This window comes from Moschus berezovskii, chromosome X, assembly GCF_049115385.1.
Source record: "Moschus berezovskii isolate FMDL1 chromosome X, NW_MosBer_1.0, whole genome shotgun sequence".
NCBI classification, from domain to species: domain Eukaryota; kingdom Metazoa; phylum Chordata; class Mammalia; order Artiodactyla; family Moschidae; genus Moschus; species Moschus berezovskii.
In genome coordinates this window covers 62890468-62910596 of record NC_142488.1, presented here as the reverse complement: position 1 = coordinate 62910596, position 20129 = coordinate 62890468, and the positions used below count along the sequence as shown (strand labels likewise).

The 20129-nt window shown below is 49.5% G+C and overlaps 3 protein-coding genes across 7 annotated transcripts; 2 read left to right on the top strand and 1 right to left on the bottom strand.

Annotated features, from left to right (window-relative positions):
- The first annotated feature begins 2623 nt into the window (after nt 1-2623).
- IL2RG (interleukin 2 receptor subunit gamma) lies at nt 2624-6306 on the top strand. The gene is made up of 8 exons (XM_055438400.2): nt 2624-2837; nt 3033-3186; nt 3424-3611; nt 3811-3950; nt 4341-4503; nt 5068-5182; nt 5444-5513; nt 5824-6306. The coding sequence occupies exons 1-8, from the start codon at nt 2624-2626 to the stop codon at nt 5998-6000; spliced, it is 1221 nt and encodes a 406-aa protein (XP_055294375.2). The 3' UTR covers nt 6001-6306.
- Nucleotides 6307-6424: 118 nt separating this feature from the next.
- On the top strand, nt 6425-8755 carry CXHXorf65 (chromosome X CXorf65 homolog). 2 transcript variants are annotated; one of them, XM_055437604.2, is made up of 6 exons: nt 6425-6887; nt 7006-7092; nt 7306-7440; nt 7771-7839; nt 8308-8414; nt 8626-8755. In XM_055437604.2, the coding sequence occupies exons 1-6, from the start codon at nt 6863-6865 to the stop codon at nt 8725-8727; spliced, it is 525 nt and encodes a 174-aa protein (XP_055293579.1). In that variant the 5' UTR covers nt 6425-6862; the 3' UTR covers nt 8728-8755. The 2 variants fall into 2 exon arrangements, with proteins under 2 accessions (XP_055293579.1, XP_088689979.1); XM_088833853.1 differs by lacking the exon at nt 8626-8755 and having other exon boundaries at nt 8308-8609.
- A 427-nt stretch (nt 8756-9182) lies between these two features.
- On the bottom strand, nt 9183-16391 carry FOXO4 (forkhead box O4). 4 transcript variants are annotated; one of them, XM_055393460.2, is made up of 4 exons: nt 15479-16391; nt 11312-12016; nt 10951-11163; nt 9183-10619 (listed from the first exon to the last, which is right to left on the bottom strand). In XM_055393460.2, exons 1-4 carry the CDS (start codon nt 15941-15943, stop codon nt 10539-10541), a joined length of 1464 nt encoding a protein of 487 aa, XP_055249435.1. In that variant the 5' UTR covers nt 15944-16391; the 3' UTR covers nt 9183-10538. The 4 variants fall into 4 exon arrangements, with proteins under 4 accessions (XP_055249435.1, XP_088689912.1, XP_055249436.1 ...); XM_088833786.1 differs by having other exon boundaries at nt 10951-11119; XM_055393461.2 differs by having other exon boundaries at nt 10951-11082.
- Nucleotides 16392-20129: the final 3738 nt, after the last annotated feature.

Genomic DNA, 20129 nt, shown 5'->3' with positions numbered 1-20129 from the left:
TATTCATATATCCTCTAAGTGTCCATGAACTCCAGGTTAAGAACTCTTGCTTTATTGAGAGAGGCACCTACTAAGTGTCAGATACTTTTCAGACATTGTCTCTAATCTGCCCGCCCTCCCTCAGCCCCGCCCCCGCCCCCCCCCCCGCAAAAAACCCTGTGAGTTAGGGATATTATTGTATCCATTTTGTGCTTCAGGAAGCTGATTTTCAGAGTGGAAGTTCCCTTGCCCGTGTTATATGGCTACTGAGTAACAGTTGAGAATAGGATTTTTTTTCTCAACTCTCTCTCCCTGTTTCTTTTTTTAAGTAGTGTATCATCTCATTGCTATTCTTTTTATTCCTGCTTTTTAAAGTTGACCTGCATTTGATGTACAATATTATATAAGTTATAGGTGTACAATATAGTGATTGACAATTTTAAAGTTTATAGTTATTATAAAATATTGGCTATATTCCACATATTGTACAATATATCATTGTAGCTCATTTTATACATAAGTTTGTGTCTCTTACTCCCTTACCCTATATTTCCCTTCTCCTTTCCCTCTCCCAGGACTTCCCTGGTGGCTCAGGTGGTAAAGCACCTGCCTACTATGCGGGAGACCCAGGTTCAGTCCCTGGGTTGGGAAGATCTCCTGCAGAAGGAAATGGCAATCCATTCCAGTATTCTTGCCTGGAAAATCCCATGGACAGAGGAACCTGGCAGGCTACAGTCTATGGAATCACAAAGAGTCAGTACACAGCTGAGTGACTTCACTTTCTTTCTTTCTTCTTTCCGTCTCCCAACTGGTAACCCCTAGTTTGTTCTCTGTATCTATGAATCTGCTTCTTTTTTAAATAAGTTGAATTTATTTTTTAAATAAATAAATTTAACCAACAATTCACTAGTTGGTTGTATTTTTTTCTTTCTTTCTTTCTTTTTTTTTTGACCGTACCAAGCAGCTTGCAGGATCTTAGTTCCCCGACCAGACCAGGGATCAAACCTGTGCCCCCTGCAGAGGAAGTCCAGAGCCCTAACCAGTGGATTACCAGGGAATTTTCTATTGTGTTTTTTTAGATTTCACATATAAATGGTATCGTACTTTTCTTGACTCTTGGCATTCTTTCTGTAATGGCATTGCCTTTTAGGGAAAAGATAGAGTGCTGTAATAAAAGTAACAGATGACAATAAATCAGTTCAGTTACTCAGTGGTGTCCAACTCTTTGCAACCCTGTGAACTGCAGCACGCCAGGTTTCCCTGTCCATCACCAACTCCGAGTCAGTGATGTCATCCAACCATCTCATCCTTTGTCATCCCCTTCTCCTGCCTTCAGTCTTTTCCAGCATTGGGGTCTTTTCCAATGAGTCATTTCTTCACATCAGGTGGCCAAAGTATTGGAGTTTCAGCTTCAGCATAAGTCCTTCCAATGAATATTCAGGACTGATTTCCTTTAGGATGGACTGATTTGATCTCAGTCAGCCAACAATAAATAGAAAATAATAAAACTAGCAAATAACAAATAAAAGTAACAGTAACAAAATGCTGTTGAATCAACGGGAAGGCTAATTCTGGTTGGGGAGATGAAGACATGTTGGAGAAGGGAACATTTGAGCTAACCCTGAGGAATTTTAACCCACGGAAAATTAACGTGGTTTAGAAAATAAGCACAGTGCCTGGCACATATGAAAGCCTCAATAAATGTTTACTAAATAATCAATTTATGTAAATAGAGTCTCCAGTCAGATCTGTGTTTGGGGGAAGGTACATCTGGCAACAGAATGAAGAATGGATTTGAGAGCAGGGGGCCTTCAGAAAGGGAGGCCAGTTTGTGGGTTCTAGTACTAATGGTGACTAGAGGGAATACAAGGCTGATTTAGCGCAGTGGCTGTGGTCACAGAAAGGAGGACATGCCTGGGAGACACACAACAGGAGAGCTGATTGGATTCTCAGGATGAGGGAGGTGGAGAAACTGATGATGACTTTGAGGTTTCAAGTTTGGGTGACTGAGAGGGTGGTGATGCCATTAAATGAGATACAGACACAGGAAGAGAAGCAGATTCAGGGCAAGATGAGGAGTTTGAAGCTAGCATCGTTGTTCCTTCATTTCCAAGATCTTCTTGTAAGTCAGACCTCCTTGCCAGTCTCCACAGGGACCCAGCTCTGGAAACAGCTAAGGATGGATATTCTGATTTGGATTAGATCAGAGGAAAGATAGCTGTAGATGTGCTTATGGGAGCCAAGACTGCATTTTCTGTCCAGCCCAAGACAGTAGAGCTTTGATAGCAGTTTCAGGGTAACTGATTCAAGGAAGAAGCTTAGCATCAGATGAGAGGAGGTTCAGACCCTCCACACTATGGGATGAAACAATTTAGATGAGAAGGTAATTGGGAATGGTGGTGGTAGTGAACAGATCCTTCCCAGGATCTAGGTAGTCTGAGGCTTCTTGAGTCTGTGACAATATTGGATATCCAGCTTTAGTGTCTACTTAGCACCACATTACAGTGGTGGTGTTATACCTACAGATTAGATTAACACCTAATCTCCTGGAGGATTTAGCCTATGTCATAGCAGACATTCACCACACCCTCCGTAAAGCCCTGGTTTCTAAGGTTCTTTCCACCGGAAGTTATGACAGAAGGAAATGTGTGGGTGGGGAGGAGTAGTGGGTAAGGGGCCCAGGTTCCTGACACAGTCAACACCCAGGGAACGAAGAGTAAGCGCCATGTTGAAGCCACCGTTGCCACTCAGATCCCTCTTATTTCTCCAGCTGCCTCTGCTGGGCGTGGGGCTGAACCCAAAGTTCCTCACGCCCAATGGGACTGAAGACATTGGTGGGAAACCTGGGACTGGAGGAGGTTGGTGAGAAGGGAAGCTGTAGGAAGGGGTCGCACAGAATCCTGAAACCTGCCACCAGGCATCAGAAGGATGCGGGCAGAATTTAAGAATGCTGTAGGGAGGGCGAGGGAGGGGTTCCTTGCCTCACTCTGCTTCTGCTTCTGACCATCTTGTCTTCTCTTCCCCTCCCCCACTTCATTTTCTGTCCAACCTAGACTTCTTCCTGACTTCGACACCCGCTGGGACCCTCGATGTTTCCACTCTGCCCCTCCCAAAGGTTCAGTGTTTTGTGTTCAATGTGGAGTATATGAATTGCACTTGGAACAGCAGCTCTGAGCCCCAGCCCAACAACCTGACTCTGCATTATGGGTATGAGAAGGGGAGAGGAGGTAGCTGGGGGAGGGGAGGAGGAGGAGGTGATGTGAAAGATTAGATGTGAAAAGACTGTATGGGGACCAAGAAAGAGAGTAGCCAGCACCCTAAGCTCTCCACTATTTTCTCGTGGGGTAAGTCATAAATCAGTTTAGAGGAGCCGAGGCTGGGCTGTGGAAATCTGGAGTACCCAAGTTTACCTCATTGTTATTCTCCCTTGAAAACCTTCTCTAGGTACAGGAACTTTAATGGTGATGATAGACTCCAGGAGTGTGGCCACTATCTATTCTCTGAAGGAATCACTTCTGGCTGTTGGTTTGGAAAAAAGGAGATCCGTCTATATGAAACATTTATTGTCCAGCTCCAGGACCCACGGGAACACAGGAAGCAGCCCAAACAGATGCTAAAACTGCAGGATCTGGGTAAGTTGGAAAGGAAGGTCAAAGGATCTTGTGGGGTATCGGCGTATTTAAAGTGGTATTCTTTCACCATAAGTGTGTGTGGCAGAAAAGAGGAGGCGAGGGATAGGATGGGGAAGGGAGGAGGGTTCAGGGGCACCGCCTTCAGGATCCTGACTGATCTAGGCCAGGGGAATGACCACACATGCACATATATCTCCAGTGATCCCCTGGGCTCCGGAGAACCTGACACTTCGCAACCTGAGTGAATTCCAGCTAGAACTGAGCTGGAGCAACAGATACTTGGACCACTGTTTGGAGCACCTGGTGCAGTACCGGAGTGACCGGGACCGAAGCTGGACGGTAAGTGAGTGGGGAGAGCAGCCCAGGCCGAGCAAGTAGGGATCAAGGATTCAGTCAGCCAGTAGGAATGCTGGTCCCCAGCTCCTGCTCTCTGCCTCTCAGTTCCCCTGTCCACCTTCCACCCTCCTCCTCTGACTCCTTTCTCTCTCCTCATCTTTGAGTTTTTCCTTAAGGTTTCCCTACCCGTACTCTTCCCAATACCAAAAAGGCGAGTAAACAAAAGCATTCAGTTCTGGTCAGTGAAGGTAGCAGTGTGACTTGAATAGTCAAGAGAGGAGGGAGAAACTGAGAAGACCCAGAAGATGACGTGAGATGGGAGTGGGGGCAGTAGTTTTCATTCTCCCTTCTTCTATAGACACCCATCTTTCCCTCACTCGCTTTCTCTTCAAGGAACAATCCGTGGACCACAGACATAGCTTCTCTCTGCCTAGCGTGGATGCACAGAAACTCTACACGTTCCGTGTTCGGAGCCGTTACAACCCACTTTGCGGAAGTGCTCAGCATTGGAGTGACTGGAGCTACCCAATTCACTGGGGCAGCAATACTTCAAAAGGTAAAATGGACCTAATGCATCACCCTGACCCATGAGCCGAGTACCCCAACCTTTCTAGCACCATTGTCTTTTGCCCTGCCTCCCTACCACTAAGACCCCAATCTTGGTGGCCCATCTCCCCTCGCTGTTCAACTCCAACTCCCAGGAAGCAGGATGTTTCTGTGTAGTGTTGGATCAGTGTGTTCTTAGAGTTGGGGAGTGTGTTGAAAAGGAGGCTGAGGGGGTATTCAAAGGGGATACAGAATGTGTAAGATTTCCCTGCAGTGTTCTCAGAAAGCCTGCATGGTAAAGATGGCTTTTGGAACCAGGCAAATCTAAGGTGTAAACCTGCCTCTGCCACTTCCTACCTCTTTGACCTTGGGCACATCACTCACCTTTTTGATTCTGTTTCTTTGTTTGTAAAATGGACACAATAATTGCTCCCTGGCCCCTCAGAAGTTGTGAGGATTGAATACACAGATAGGGTTTAGCACAGTGTCTGGCACCAAGTTGGCGCTCTAAATGTTGGGACATAGTAGGGGTACTGCAAATGTTAGGTCTCTTTTCCTTTCCTCTTTCTGGCAGAGAATCTTGAGAATCTAGAAAATCCTTCGTTGTTTGCATTGGAAGCTGTACTGATTCCTCTTGGCTCCATGGGATTGATTGTGAGCCTCATCTGTGTGTACTGCTGGCTGGAACGGTGAGAATTTTGAATCCCAGGAAAATGAGGTGGGGGTGGTGGTGTTGGGAATAGTAGAGGAGGGTTATTACAGGGTCTCCAGAAGGAGAGGGAGGGACAGTAAGGAATCACCCAAGAGGATCACCCAAGAGGGCATGAGGATGACAGAAAGATGCAGGCACAGGCAACACAGAATCATTTCATTCCATGTGGGAGAAGGGGGAGAAGGATAATAAAAGAGTGTGACTGATGTGCTCCTACTCCCTCTTTCTCCCTGCTCAGGACAATGCCCCGAATTCCTACCCTCAAGAACCTAGAGGATCTGGTTACTGAATACCATGGAAACTTCTCGGTGAGAACACTGTCATACGCAGACTTCAGTGTGTCAACTGCCACCAACTGCCTGCCAGCTAGACAGAGCATGGGGGAAGGAGGGAAGGGGAGAGGGGCCTGTACTAACAGTCAGGATGTGGCCGACCATTTGGGGGATGGGCTTGACACAGAGAGACATCCAGACGAACTGATCCCAGATTGGTTGAGGCAGATGGAAACAGTGGTATTGGGGGGCCAGGAGTGTGTGTGTCCCTTCTGTAATCACAGTGGTTGCAGATCAGGAGAGCTCCCTTGGCACAGACCCCTGACCTGGAGATATTTGTCTTTAGGCCTGGAGTGGTGTGTCTAAGGGATTGGCGGAGAGTCTGCAGCCAGACTACAGTGAACGGCTCTGCCACGTCAGTGAGATTCCCCCCAAAGGAGGGGAAGGGCCTGGTGGCTCCCCCTGCAGCCAGCACAGCCCCTACTGGGCTCCTCCATGTTACACCCTGAAACCTGAGCCCTGAGGACCTGACAAGAACCCAGGGTCCTGGAGCCCTAAACTGTGCTAACTTGCCCTTGTCCAACCAACCTGGGCCCAATGCTCAGCTTGCCGCCTGTGACTGATTTTGAATCTTGTTCCTCCATCACTGCCCCCTCATTCAATATCTCTTACTTGAGAATTGCCCGTTAGCCCCATGTTTCTCATCTCCCCCAGTCCAGCCCTTCCTCCTCACAGTATTGCTTCTGCCGTCCCTCCCTCCCTCTTTCCATCTACTCTTCAATTCTCCCAGAAACTAATGAGAAATAAAATTTCTGTTGATAATCATCAAGGATGTCTATTGTTGGGGTGGGGAGCAAGGGAAATGTGGGATACAATGAGGGTGGGAGGCACAGTACTGAGGGCACAAAACAGGAGCCATGGGCTCCTGCCACAGTGGCAATGGCTCTACAAATTCCCTAGGAAAGAGTGCTGCTCCAGAAACAGACTTCACTCTAGGCGTCCTACTCTCTTTCCGGGGGCCAGTTTAGAGTAAGATTTACCATGTTGCCCTAATTTTCTTTGGTTATTGTCATTGCCCCCATTTTCAACACATTTTTATAGACCCCACCCAGGTTGTCCTCCACCTTCTGCCACACATAGCACTTCTGACCTCATAATCCCTCAGCTGGGGCCTGAGGCCCCACCCCTAGGGATGTTGGTTATCCACAGCTGCCCATAGCTCTCTCCTGTCTGCCCAGTCTGGGCTTCCTCAGTCGATGTAATCCATCTGCCTCTCCAGCCCCCTGATCTCATGGGCCCACTTGGCTTCCCAAGGCCTCTAGGACACCCTCCTTCTGCCATGACGTATCAAGACTCTCTTTGAAGAGTGAGAAGATCTTGAGAGCATGTTTATCTTTATCAAACATGGAGGTGAGGGGTATCACAGAGCTGGAGTCTGTGTAGGGTTGGGGGTGTTGGAGGGGCAGTTGAGGGCACAGGGATGGTATAACTGGGTAAGGGCCACATGCCCCATCCCGTCTCTTCTCAGATGATCAGCAGTTTCTGGCTAATATTAACTGTTCTGTCCTGCTGCTGCTGCATTATGTCCGCCGTAAAGTGGGGTTGCGTAAAACAGGTGAGGAGTGTGGGGAGGGGACTCATGGCCAAGGGTCTGAAGTAGTAGGGTCATCAAGCCTACTACTTCGAGCCCCTGAGTTCTCCTGCTGGCAAGAAGAGAGCTCCTTGAATCTCCACAGCTTCCTCAGCCCATTCTGGATAGGATCACTGGCCCCTTTTGCTCCCGCTCCCCTTCCTTAGCTGCCTTGATTACCCTATGGCCTCCCTCCAGACACCATCGATTTATGTGATGAAACGGGGACAATGAAGTTGTTTTTTCTGATGAAGACTCCTGGAGACTATGCCAACAAATTCCTTACAGCTCGAAACACCTACTACGTTTGTAAGGTGGAGCGTGGGGCACCAGGTAGAGACTTGGGAGCATTCCCCAGAGATAGAGCAAGGCCCCAAAGCTGGACTGTGATTCCGATCCTTCAAATAGGGCCCCTTCGACCAGATCCAAATTGACTGTCTCTAGTCAGGCCCAAGAAAGAGCATTGCCTCTGTGACAGTGGTTAAGTTAGCACATTCTGTGCCCCCAACCCCCACCCCAACCTGGTTGAGGGATGGACCTGAGGGGAGGAAATAAGTTATACCAGCCCAAGGTAGTATTGAGTATTAGGGTCCTGAAATTTTGGGCTTTGGAAGGGAGAGTCTGGGTGATGGAGCTGGGGGTATTGCACTACTGTATTCACAGGAACTAGACTTGAGAATGCCTACAAAGCATTTGTGCTCCTCCTGAAGAATCCAGAACCCGAGATTATTGGTAAGCAGCATGATGGAGGAAGGAGGAACATGGTGGGTACTGGGCTCAGCTGGGTGATTGAGAATATAGGCTGGGGCTGGTGTAGTCTGTCAGGTAGGATCACAGGATCCTAGGTAAAGGGGTCTAGAGTCTCGGTCCACCTCAGGAGTGGTGCTTGGCTCAAACCATGTGGAGTGCGTGTGTCTCACTCCCCCCTCCTCGCCATTTCTCAGCCATCTTCTCAGTGCATCTTCCTATCCCCACCACCTCATTCCCATCTTTCCCTTCATCTTCTGCTTTTGGACTTTGGTGTCCCCATTCCCACTGAAAAGAGTAAAGCTTAGGCACCTTCGGGTTACTCCTCAGCCTAGCTTTAGGCTCGGTTACTCCAAGTGATCCTGTGAATGATGGAAGGGCCAGGATGGGTAGGGAAGGTCTCTAGTCCTCAGAGGTGTGTGTGTGTGGGAGGTGACTTTCCCTGTTTCCTAGATGCCTTGCGTACACAATGTGACCTGCTGGAGAGGAGTCGAGTGAAAATGCTTAGAATCCAAGAAGCCAAGAAAGTCATTCCAATTGAATCCTCCATGAACCTCCCAGTAAGCCTTACCAAACATGGTCTGTCCCAGCAGCCTCCTTTCCCCACCTGTCTACTGAAGGCTCCTCTGCCCTGGCTCTCTGGGGTGAATTTCCTTTCCAACATTCGTGCCCAAGACCTGCCTCTCACCTCTTTGGTCCTGCCTTTATCCTTAGTTTGTAGAAAACTTCTCTGCAGGGGCCTTTTTACTTACTGACCCTTTCCTTTTCCAGTCCAAATCATCAGGACGATCAGATGAAGAGGGGCCCACTCGCAGGGCTCCCATCTTGAAGACCAGAGCAGACTTTGTCAGTAGGAGGGATAAACATCGCTAACAAAATAAAGTGACCAAGTGAGAGCTGCAATGAAATCACTGGCATTTAATGTGAGGTTCCTTTTTTCAAGAAAGACTTCTCCCAATATCGACACCAAGGCTTAAATCTGCCCCAGGCATTGTGGAGGCTCTCAGGATTCGTGGGAGCAGGAGAGGGCAGGGGCAAGCACATGGGTGGGGGGTGAGGAAAGGCAGCGAAGTGTAGTACAATAAGCCTTTGAGGGACAGAGTAGGGGGTGGGGTCTTTTCCAACCAGACGACCTCCCCTTGGGAGGCCTATCACAGCCCGCCTACTCCTGCGGGGGTTAGGTGATGGGATGGGCATCTTCCCTCCCCCACCAAACTCCACCAAGTTCCCGGCTGAAATTCCCCTGCCCCCCACCAGTCTCCTCTGGGCAGTCCCTATCCCTGCTCCTTCCTTATCCGCAGGGGAACAGAGAGGCAGCAGAAACCAGAGCTGGTTATAGGCATTTATTGAATTAATTCATTTATTGATTTGACACACTTCCCCACTCCAATCTAGCACACGAAACAATCTGGGTAGGCCAGGCGCTGACACAGGAAATGATGGGAACCCACAGCAGGGGCGGGGGAGGGGACAATGCAAAGAGGACTGGGGGAGGGACTGCTTTGGGGGCTAGGGTGGAGAATGAGCCCCAGATGGCCTTCCCTAGCAGGTGCTAGTAAACCTGATCTACATTCTCCTCCATTCCTGCTCATTTCCCAGACCCTCAGCCAAGCTCCCCAGCTCCCCCTTCCCTGTTCTGCCCCTCCCCCTGCCTGCCACCACACACACTTCCCCATAACCCCTGCAGTCAGGCAAGGGGAAGAAGGGCAGGGACAGCTGTCTGGGGCCTGGAACAGGGAGGTCTCTGTGCCTAACTTTACTACCCTAAATCCTTCCCTCCTTCTCTTCTCCCCCCTCCCACCCCCTTCCCAGGCCACAGACTCATTCCAGGCCCTCAACTGCACTCTTTCACCATAGCGCTAACCCACAGGGGGTCATGAGGGAGTGTGGCTGCACTCCAACACCACACACTCCCAGGCACAAGGTGACAGGATGAAGGCACCTGGCTTAGCTTTTCCTCAGGGAAACTCCAAGCTAGTTCAGCACAGACCATGTTCTAGACCTGGTCCTCATGGGAGCTCTTCCCCTTGCCCTCTGCTCTCTGCAGGCTTAGGGTTCTCTCCCCTGTTTCCCCCGTGTTTCCAGGAATAATATCTGTAGTGTTTGCATCAGGTGACTATGGCAAAGTCTTCTGAAAAGAAAAAAGCATTCTCCCTATCACTAACACCTTGCCACTCTTAATCTCCCTATTACGTGTTTATATTTCTTTAAAGGTTTACAAAAAGCCTTTCTGTTATCTGTAGTCTTCCAAGGGTGATTTGGCTTGGTGAGGCACAGCCACTCCAGGCTTCATACCTTGGCCCTTCCAGATCCCTCTTACACCCCCAATCCCACACCACTGGCCCAAGGGGCCACTGAATAAAAAACGCAAGCTCAATCCAGCCTGGACCAGCTCAGATAAGACTCTACAAAAAATCCTGCTCCCAAAGGCAGGGGTAAGGCCACTGGTGACTTCACATTTCCAACAGTATTGCCCGCCCATGCTACAAAATCTATGGGGTGGGAATGCGTGGGGGGGGAGCTGAGGATGGCTCCCTAATTGGCACAGTGAGAATAAACCCTCTCCCCTTCCCCTCCCCTCTCCCTCCCCACCCCCCCAGCTATATCTTTATAATTTTCTCAGTACCCAGGTGAGCAGACCCTACTCTAGCTCTAAAGCAGGGTCCCAAATTCCCTGGGAGGGGTCAAGGGTAAAGAGTGGATATGGGCACGCCTGGTTCTGTCTCTGAAGCAGGGAATGAAGCTTCCGGCCATAGCTCAGGGATCTGTGGGAAGAAAAAATGGAGTACAAGGTCAGAGGCTCATCTGGGGGCATGACAACTTTCCATCAGCAAGAACCACATTAAGGAAAACAGAGACAGCCCCTCCCCCACCTCTCCCGTGCTTCCGTGTATCGGTGAGCACTGCTGAGGGGCCTTGGAGGTCCCATCTGGAAACTATGCCACTCTAATTGGACATCCTCCCTCTAAATCCCTGGAACCTCCAGCTACCCCGTGTTTTTAGTCTCCCCCTTGCTAGAGTAGATCACAGGACTAGCTGGACACCTAGGAACAGAAATAGGTTGTGAAATGCTGCCATGATTAAGGTGGGCCATACCTGACTCAAAGTTGAAGTCCAGTCCTTCGTCCCCATCCATGAGGTCATTGATGATGTTATCCATGTCACACTCCAGGTTCTCCATGTATATGTCGAGATCAAGATCCTGAGGCATTCGGTCTTGGCTTGGAGCTTCAGTAGGAGGTGTGAGCACAGGAGCCCCCAGAGCCTTGGGGACAGGAGCCCCCGCCATGACTGGAGGTGGTGCTGGTGCTATCATCGGGAGGGTGGGAACCAGACCACTGGGGCCTGCAGCCTCCAGGGGTTTAGGACATAGGCCACCCCCCGTGCCTAGCTTACTGGAGGAAGGTATCCCCCCCAGCAGCAGAAGTGTTGGAGCCTGGGACAGAATGGGATCTACCTGGGTCATGAGGACATCAGCAGGAGGTGGTGGCGTATCAGAGGTGAGCAGAGCCTCCAAAGACTGGGAGCTTGAGAAGCACCCTTCTCCCGCTGACAGGGGCCCCTCTGCTGGGCTGAAGAGAGAGGTGCTGTAGGTGTGTAAGGGGCCCGGAACCCCAGGATGCTGCAAAGAGAAGCCAGAGAGGCTGCTCCGAGACAGCAGTGAGTGGGGAGATGTGAGATTGAGCCCATCTAACAGCTCCAGATCTTCTTTCAGGGTGGGAGGGACACCCCCTGCATAGCCACTGGCTGAGGCTGGCATTTCCTCTTCAGCCAGCACCTCAGGCTCTGGCTCCCTGGGGGAGGGCCGGGTGCTGACAGTGCTGGCATTCGAACTGCTTCGTGGACGGAAGGTGCTCCACGCATCGGCTTCCTCTCGGTTTCGAGAGCAAGGGCTGCCTGACCACTTGGCAAAGTGGCCAGCAGGGCTCCTTGGAGTGACACCTTCACGTGGAGCCGGCAGTACAGCTGGTTTCTTCTTGGGGGTTTTGCTGCGGCCCCGGAGCAGCCTGCTGCTGCTATCCATGGAGGCTGCCCGGCGGCGGGGTGCCTTGCCGCTCTTGCCTCCTTCCGGATTCAGCATCCACCAGGAGCTCTTGCCAGTAGCCTCGTTGTGAACCTTGATGAACTTGCTATGCAGGGATAGGTTGTGGCGGATTGAATTCTGGAGGGGGCAGAGGCAACAAGAAAGGGAGGTCAGTGGTCAGCAGTCCAGTCAAAAAAGGACACTGGGGTGCAGCCGAGGGTGGGGGGTCGATCCTGGAGATGCAAAGCTAGTCAAATTCGAGGGGAAAACAGGCAACAGTAGGGGTGGGAGGTGGTGGCAGGGGAGATCACACACAATTCCCACCTGAAGACAAGCTTCTTAGCCAGACCTCTCTGCACAGAGGTCAGGGAGACAACCGGAACCATGACCTATTCACAGGGCGCTGCACCCCCTTTCCTCCTGAAAAGTTCATAACCCTCTACCCGACCCAAGTCTCTAGGGGCTGCCTGGGGATTGTAAGCATTGGGAAAATGCACTCCTAGTTCATCAAGAACTAGGCTCCAGTGGGAAAGAGCATTCCACAGCTCCACCCCTTTCCTTGAGTGCAAGCTTGGGTGGAGTTTACAGGACAGTGGCACAACAGCAGCCCAGGACAGACCCACCCTGTCCTGAGTCAGTCCTCTGAACAGGCTGAGGGGCTGGAACCTCAGCCTGGCTGCTGCTCCACTCCACACAGGGCATTTGGGCCCTGGCACTCTACAGGATTTGCAGATTCCTTTTTTTTTTCTGATTTCCCCTGATTCCTTGACACACACCCTGAACTACATTCAGGCCAGGCTTCTCTCTGTGCCTCAAATACACCAGGCCCATCCCTCCCTCTCTCCTTGTCCAGAGAAGGAGCTCCCCTCTCTCAATTCTACTAGCTTCTTAAGATTAACCTTCAGTCCTCTCGCTTTCCTAAAGTGGTTGCTTGACTTCTGCAGCCAGATTTCTTGTTCAGTATTTTTCATCTGTTCCACACAAATTTCCCCCGAATCTATATTATGTTGTTTATAGTTTCAAGTAATTTGTATTATCAATTGTAAATGCCAGGACATGTTGTCCAGGTAGGCAGCCCTCCTGCAGTGGCCCCCTCAGAGTGCCAAGCTCCCAGTACGTAATCAATATTTGTTGCCTGATTGACAGGTGGCCCTTGGGTGAAGAATGGTGAATCTCCCCTTGAAGCTCCGTCAGCTCTTGAGTGCCTTGGGTACTAAAAGTTCTGTTTTTCCTTCCTCCCTCACTGCTGACATTCTGCTAGAGATAAGTTTTTTTTTCCCAGGGGCCCAGGGAGCTGAGATTGGCAGCTTCTTGAACCCCTAGAGCAGCTTATTTCTACTGGCTGCTCCAGGCTAGTTGCACCATCCTTTTGTATCCGCAGGGCCTCCCCCAGCCCCCCTACCTCCGCACTACCACCACCACCCCACCCCACCCCCGCCCCTCAGGAACCTCCCTTCTCTTTCTTACCTCCTTTTCCCCACTTCTCATCAGGCATTTCTGCATAGGAACTCTAAACTCAGGGGCATTTGACCTCCCACATGAAGCTTTTTAGTGTTTAGAAACTTGGGAAGAGCCCAGAAGGCCTTGGAGCAATTGGGAGGCTGAGGCTATGGACAGTCAGAAATCACTTCATGTGTTTCGGCCAGATGCTCTAGATAAGGACAGCCTTTGCCTGGGAAAATATTCTGAAGTGGCCTCTTGCTCCAGGGCTCTCTAGCGAGGAACTCCTTGTCTCCCTGGGACCCTGCAGTAACAGCACTCCAACTCCTCTGGCCGCATTAATGTTTTGGGTTCCTTCCGGGAGTCACACTTGTCCATCCAGCCTGGGCTCTTAGTAACTATGAGCCACAGTTACTTCTGGCACTATGATTTCTACCCCCTCCCCACTCCCTCCTGCTTTTCCAACTTCTAACTCTGGGTCTACTGAGAAGGCTCATTCCCTTCCCTATACTCAGTACCCATGAGTGTCATTTGCTCACCCCATTTTTAGCCCTTGGAACTACTACCTCCTACAGCCTCCTACTTGGAGAGCCTGGCTCCCTAGAAGCCTACCGTTTTTACCTCTTGGAAGGAGGGGACCTGCTGTTGCTCCCCAAGCGACCTAAATTAGGCCTTCTTGTTCTAAGTGAGTGCCGCCCCCTTGTGGGGTGGTGGTAACCTTGGCATATCACCAGGGAAGCCTGAGGCTCAGGCTTGGGGGTAGGGAATGAGGGGTGAGAGCCTTGCAGGCTCCAGACTCGATTTGGCTTTGCCATCATTCCATGGCAGCGTGGATTAACAGATAGAGCATATGATTTATAGTTAGACCCGAGTTCAAGTCCTCATTCTATCGATTTTGGCAAGTTTCCCAACCATTCTATACCTTAGTCTCCTAATATGTAACATGTGGAATCTCAAAACCGCTATGAAGATTAAAATTTTTAACTACTTTGTAAATGAAGAAAACCCAATATAAGTGTAAATTCTAAGGCGGGACTACACTCCCACAGCATAACTAACAACTCATGATTATTTCTTCTACCCTGGAAAATGAACCTAAGGGAAAAGAAAAACAGCTGTGCAGGCTGGGTCCAAGGAGGGGAGCTCTTTATGAGCTGCGACTGTGGCGTGGCAGTCTACCCAGAAATAGTGCCAAGGGTCTCAGTCAGCTGTCTTGCTTTCTTTTCTGCCCAAGCCCAAGGGATACTGCAGACTCAGTCCCTCGATCTCTTATACCTAGAAGACCCTCTGCTCACTCAACCTTCCGTATTTCCTTGCACACTGGTCTCACCACCTACTGGAGTACAAGGCGTCAGTAGGAGTTGAAGCTCCCTAACTTTGTGAATTCCGTATTTCTCAGGACAAGCTTTTGGAGCATCTAGTGCAATCACTCCTTGCAGTTTCCTCATGGGAAGCCAAGGGAACCCCTAACCTTGTGTTCTAAAGTCAGAGCTCTTTTTTTTTTTCCATGAATATTCCTCAACAGCAAATGACAACTTCCCCCCACAACTTGGATAGCCCCTGACTAGGGAGAGTTTCTCAGCATTATATATGGTAAACTGAGGCAGCCCCTCCTTTGTTTTTTCTCTTAGTGCGTCAGATCCACTTCCTTCCCACGGGGGTATCACTCTTTACCTTTTGCCACTTCATTCCATCTTCTTGGGTAGCAGAATCCTAGAACAGTACTTCTACCCTGAGGTACTGGGAGGCAAGCAGGGAATCCAAGTAATCCCACAGGAATGGGAGAAAAGGTGTTGGGGTGGGAGGTGGGGGAGGAGGGAAGGCTAGGTTCCTGCAGGGAATCCACACAGTTCCCGCTGTACATAGGATAAAGACTTCTCTGTGGGGATAAGTGTTTTGGGCAGCCCAAGCCAAAGTGCTGGGAGTGTTGAGCAGTGAGCAGAGAATTCAGTTTTCTCCAGGGCAAGGACAATGTCTTATTCATTGTGATCCTTCAGCATCAAGCACCTAGCAGCATATACTATGTCCTAAGTAAACGCTTGTCTAATTGACCGCGGAAGGTGGATCTCTAGGGTAGGGGTGTAAAAGGGGAGGCAGAGTAGAAGTAAGGAGACCGGTGGGAACCAGGAGCAGATAGGTATTGAGGGGGATCATAGTTACCTTCCATCCTGCTGAGCTGTTGCTGTCACCCTTGTCCTTGAAGTAGGGCACCGTGCGGACCATCCACTCATAGATCTGGGCCAGTGTCAGTCGCTTCTCGGGGGCGCTTTCAATGGCCTGGCTGATGAGTTCTGCATATGACTGATTTCCCCAGGCATTCCGGCGGGAGCCTCCCTTCCGAGGACCTGTTACAGCCCCCAGGATCCCGGGCTGGGGACCCCCTGCCGAGTCTGGGAGCCTGGAGGGCAACAGGGTCGGCTGGGTGCGCCCGTCCGAGCGCCCCTCCGGGTGTACCTTCTCTCCCAGACCTGACTCCACCTCGGACGGCTCGGACGGCTCGGGAGCGAGCTCTGGTCGGGGAAGGGGCCAGGTGCAGGAGCGGGGACGGCTCTGGGGTTCGAAGTCGGGATCGAGGTCTACGATCGCGGCAGCCTCTCTGGCTGAATTCTCATTTACTGGATCCATACGTGAAGTTGGACCTCCGCCGCTCAGCGTTCAGAGGAGCCTGCCACAGTCCCTAGCGATGCCTCCCCTCGGGGGGGAAGCAACGAGGGCCAGGGGGCACATTCCTGCCAGTCCTCAGAAAGTCTCGAACTTCCCCTCACCCCTGGATGCTTGATCCTAAGCTGTCCCTTGCACACAGTTCTCCGTTTCTTCTCTGCTACAGGCTGCAGCCACGGAGCTTTTTCTGAGACACCACCTGTAACCTCCGCCTAGCGAAGGCACTTTTCTCCTAACCTCTCAGCTTCCTGCTCTTTTAAACCTGAGGCTCCGTATCCCCTCACAAATCTTTCTCCCATCACAGAACGCCTCTTTAGCCGCAGTTCCCTCCCCCTTTTAAGTTGCTGCCCCCCGGACACTCCTCCTGAATTTCCTCCACCCGGATCACTGCCCTCCCCCACGCCCCGCTCCCTCGCGTCACTTGCCCCTCCCCTGACTCCCTCTCCCCCCGCCTTTCCCCTCCCCCCACTCTCGAGCGGGTCCAGGTCTTCGCGGCCCCAGCCTCTCGAATTCCCGCACCAATCCCCCTATCAAACCCCCCACCCCCCGCCCCCCGGGTTTCCCTTTTGTTTTGCTCCAAGCAGCGGCCCCCGCCTGACGTCTCTGTTTACCACTCGCCAGGGCAGCCATCTGCGCACGCGCCTGGAGAGCGGGTTGGGAAACCGAGTTCTCTAGTCGTGCCACCCTGGTCCTGCATGGGGACTACATCTCCCGTCCTACTTCGCGGTCAGCCCGATCAGGGTGGCAGGAGAGCGGCGTGGCAGGATATAGAGAGGGGGAACATTCATTATTATTATTAGAGGTGGTCTCGGACTTTTTCTTTTCGTTAAAAAGCATTTTCCTCCTTCCCCCCACTTCCTCCCTCCTCCCTAGTGATTCAGGATCGCTGGATGTGGGGAGATGCTAGACCGTTCCCTCTCCGTCAGAAGAGGGCAAAAGGAAAAAAAAAAAGCGGTCTTTGCAAGAAGCAGAAAACCGAAAAGCAAGAAGCAAAGAACTAACGAGGAAATAGAGTTGTTTTAGTGTTGAGGAGTTGGTCAGAGGGCTTGGGGAACATAAACGAGTGGTTAGCTGATCTTAAGTGTCTCCCCCACCGCCCTCCACTCCGCATACGCAGTTCCCACCGATAGTGCGGTTGCTGACCAATCAGTTTTCTCCACTGACTCTTCTGGCCTCTCCTCAAATATTGATATTCTCCAGGTTCCCATCCTCGGCGGCTTCACTTCTCATTCAACAGGTTCCAAACAGAACTCTTATCTGTTCCTGCACCCACACCCCTATCCTCTGGATACTCTTATCTCTGAATTTGGTTAACGGTTGTCCTAATGTACCCAGTCTCTTAAGCTAGACTTACCCTTCGTCTTTTCATCTCCCTAACCTCCCACATCTAAATCCCAGTTCAAGATCTTATTTATCAGTGGATTAAATTGCAGTATCGCCTTAAGCCGACCTCCTACCATGAAGTTTTTCCCAACTGCTGTTTATGTTCTTTGTTGTCAACAAAATAACTTTTCTAAGAAACACTCCTGGTAATAACAACTAAAGTTTATGGAGCACTTATTATGTGCCAGGCACTGTGCTGATTGCTTTATGTACATTAGCGTCTTTACTCCTCAAATCATCCCTGAGGTAGATACCCCTGTTATACCCATTTTACAGACCAGGACACTAATGCTCAGAGATTTAGTGACTTGCCCAAATTCACACAGTTAGCAAGCAGGAGAATCGAGGTATCAATTATATGTGATCTTAGCATTTCCCTGCTTAAAATTTCCTTTGATTTTCCCTATTCCCTATGTGATAAAGTTCAAACTCCTTAGCAAGGCATACCGGGCTCTTCAGATTCAGGCTACCTTTCCTGCTTTCTCTTTTGCTGGGCACATTAAGTTCCAATCAGTCTGAGTTTTGCACTGTTTCCTGGAAATATCATACATACCCTTTTATACCTTTCCCTCCTCATCCTGGGATGTTTTCCTTCTCATTTTCCCTTCCCCAAGTCTCTTATTCTGGAAAACTCCTATTCAGCCTTCCTGGTCTCCCTCAGGTACAATTAGTTCTCCCTTTTCTGGGAGCATTCCCAAGCATTTTGTGCAGGCTTATGTTATACAGCATAAACTATTATACTGTAATTCCTTGCTTTTGGGTATCTCTTCCACTAAACTGAGAACTCTTTGAAGGCAGAGACAAGTTTTATGTATCTCTGCAACCTCACATAGTAGACATTCAATAAATGTTGGTCGAATGAATAAGATCAGGAATCAAATGACATTGCACTTGTACATTTGAGAACATTTTAATAACTGCATCATATTTATTTACCACCTGGCCATGTCCCATTTTTCCTTAGACAGAAAGCTCCTAGGGATAGGGACTGTAATGTAACTTATTTGTATAGTGCCTAGCATTACACCATTGGCAGTGTGGCTTGATGCATGCACTGTGATGACTAGTCTTACCTCCCATCAAGGTTGTAGAGCCATACAACCCAGAATTTTTCAGAGGCCACAGCACATTGGACCTTCAAAGTGTTATTAGTCTGCTCATGGTAACATAACCATTTGGTTCTACATATTTCCACCTTCTTTTACTCCAACATGCATTTGTTATGTAGAGGGTAAACAGAAGACAGTGTTTTCCCACCTGAGGTCCAGACTAGAGAGATAGGAGACAGTTGCCCACAATAACTGCAGACATTTCCTGTCTACGCCTGGGGTATTTGGTAAGGGCTGCACAAACAGTGAATTTGGTAGAGGGGGGAGTCTTTTGGGCACTAGGTTACAAGGAGCTCTCTTCTAACTGAGACAGATGTGGTGGCAGACCATGCAGAGCTGCTGAGACAGGGAAATGGCAAGGTGGGACAGGCACTTGTCCTGGCTTGATCTTGCATTATCTCCCTTTGTGCATTTGTTTGAAAATGTCCACCTCTCCACCAACTCATGTCCATCACCTTAAATTTCAAATTCAAATCTCAAAACTTTCATGCTCTTGGAAACTTTCCCCAACTAACTCAACCTGACAGATCACTTAACAACTCTGCATCTCCTAAGCCTCTATGAACTCTGTTTGTATTCTTTTGTGCTAGTGGTTACATGGCTTTTCATTTCATGAGGGCATATTCTCTCCCCAACTAGAGTACAAATTCTGCAATCAATCCACAAATGTTTATTGATTGTTAAGATGAGGGTATACCTTGGGACTCTGGACAGATAAAAATGACCATAAACCATAGGATCAGATGCTTTAAGAGGGTGAGCTGAAGGATGATGGAATGATAAGAGCACTGAGACGTTAAAGCATGCATCAGAGAGGTCAGAGTTATGCACTTTGTTCCTGTTGCAGTGTTGGAATACACAGTAGTCAAGAAAGAGAGTTAACAAGGTAACCTTGGAAAATAGAAGAGACATCTTTCAGGATAGAGGATCAACACAGATGCAAGCTACTACATACAGGATAGATAAACAACAAGGACCTACTCATAGCACAGGGAACCATATTTAATATCCTGTGATAAACCATAATGGAAAAGAATATGAAAAAAAAGAGATACATGTATAACTGAGTCAGTTTGCTGTACTGCAGAAATTAAACACAACATTGTAAGTCAACTATACTTCAATGAAACAAAAAAAGAGGACCAACAGCAGGTCCCCAGAAAACTGGTGTAGTCATAAATTATGAACAGGCAGGATATGCGTGGGGAAGCCCAAAGTTGATGATCTCAACTGGGTCCCCTTTACCCACTTGTTTTTTCCCTCTTGACTGTCAAAGGGTTTGGCTCTCTTGCCTCTTTCACTGCCACCACCAACTCTTCTACCTGGGTGCCACCCCCTCCAAGCCTGCTGCCAAACCGGCTTTATTCATCTGAGTGGAGATAAACATTTCCTCACTTCTTTCTTACCATACCCAGCTTTGGAAAAAACCCCTCCTATCTAAGGTTTGCACAGGACTTTTGCTATTAACTATAGAGAAAGATGCAGGGGTTAATAAAAATAACGAGAAAGCTCAAAGAATCTCAACTTGTCCCTAGTCTTCATGGACGAGCAGGGAACATACATATTTTTATAACTCTTCCCTAAGTCCTTCTTTATGTGTTTCTGTGAAAGATTTCATGTTCTTCTCTTAGAAGCCAGCAACACCCTCCCAACCCTGT

Excerpts from the sequence above, each read along its gene's own strand:
- IL2RG (XM_055438400.2), top strand. The coding sequence starts at position 2,624 with ATGTGTGGGTGGGGAGGAGTAGTGGGTAAGGGGCCCAGGTTCCTGACA. Across the intron at positions 4,504-5,067 it reads GGGCAGCAATACTTCAAAAG|AGAATCTTGAGAATCTAGAA; the intron begins GTAAAATGGACC and ends TCTTTCTGGCAG. Across the intron at positions 5,514-5,823 it reads AATACCATGGAAACTTCTCG|GCCTGGAGTGGTGTGTCTAA; the intron begins GTGAGAACACTG and ends ATTTGTCTTTAG.
- CXHXorf65 (XM_088833853.1), top strand. The coding sequence starts at position 6,863 with ATGTTTATCTTTATCAAACATGGAG. Across the intron at positions 7,441-7,770 it reads GGTGGAGCGTGGGGCACCAG|GAACTAGACTTGAGAATGCC; the intron begins GTAGAGACTTGG and ends CTGTATTCACAG. Across the intron at positions 7,840-8,307 it reads TCCAGAACCCGAGATTATTG|ATGCCTTGCGTACACAATGT; the intron begins GTAAGCAGCATG and ends CCTGTTTCCTAG.
- FOXO4 (XM_055393459.2), bottom strand. The coding sequence starts at position 15,943 with ATGGATCCAGTAAATGAGAATTCAGCCAGAGAGGCTGCCGCGATCGTA. Across the intron at positions 12,017-15,478 it reads ACAGCTCAGCAGGATGGAAG|AATTCAATCCGCCACAACCT; the intron begins GTAACTATGATC and ends TGCCCCCTCCAG.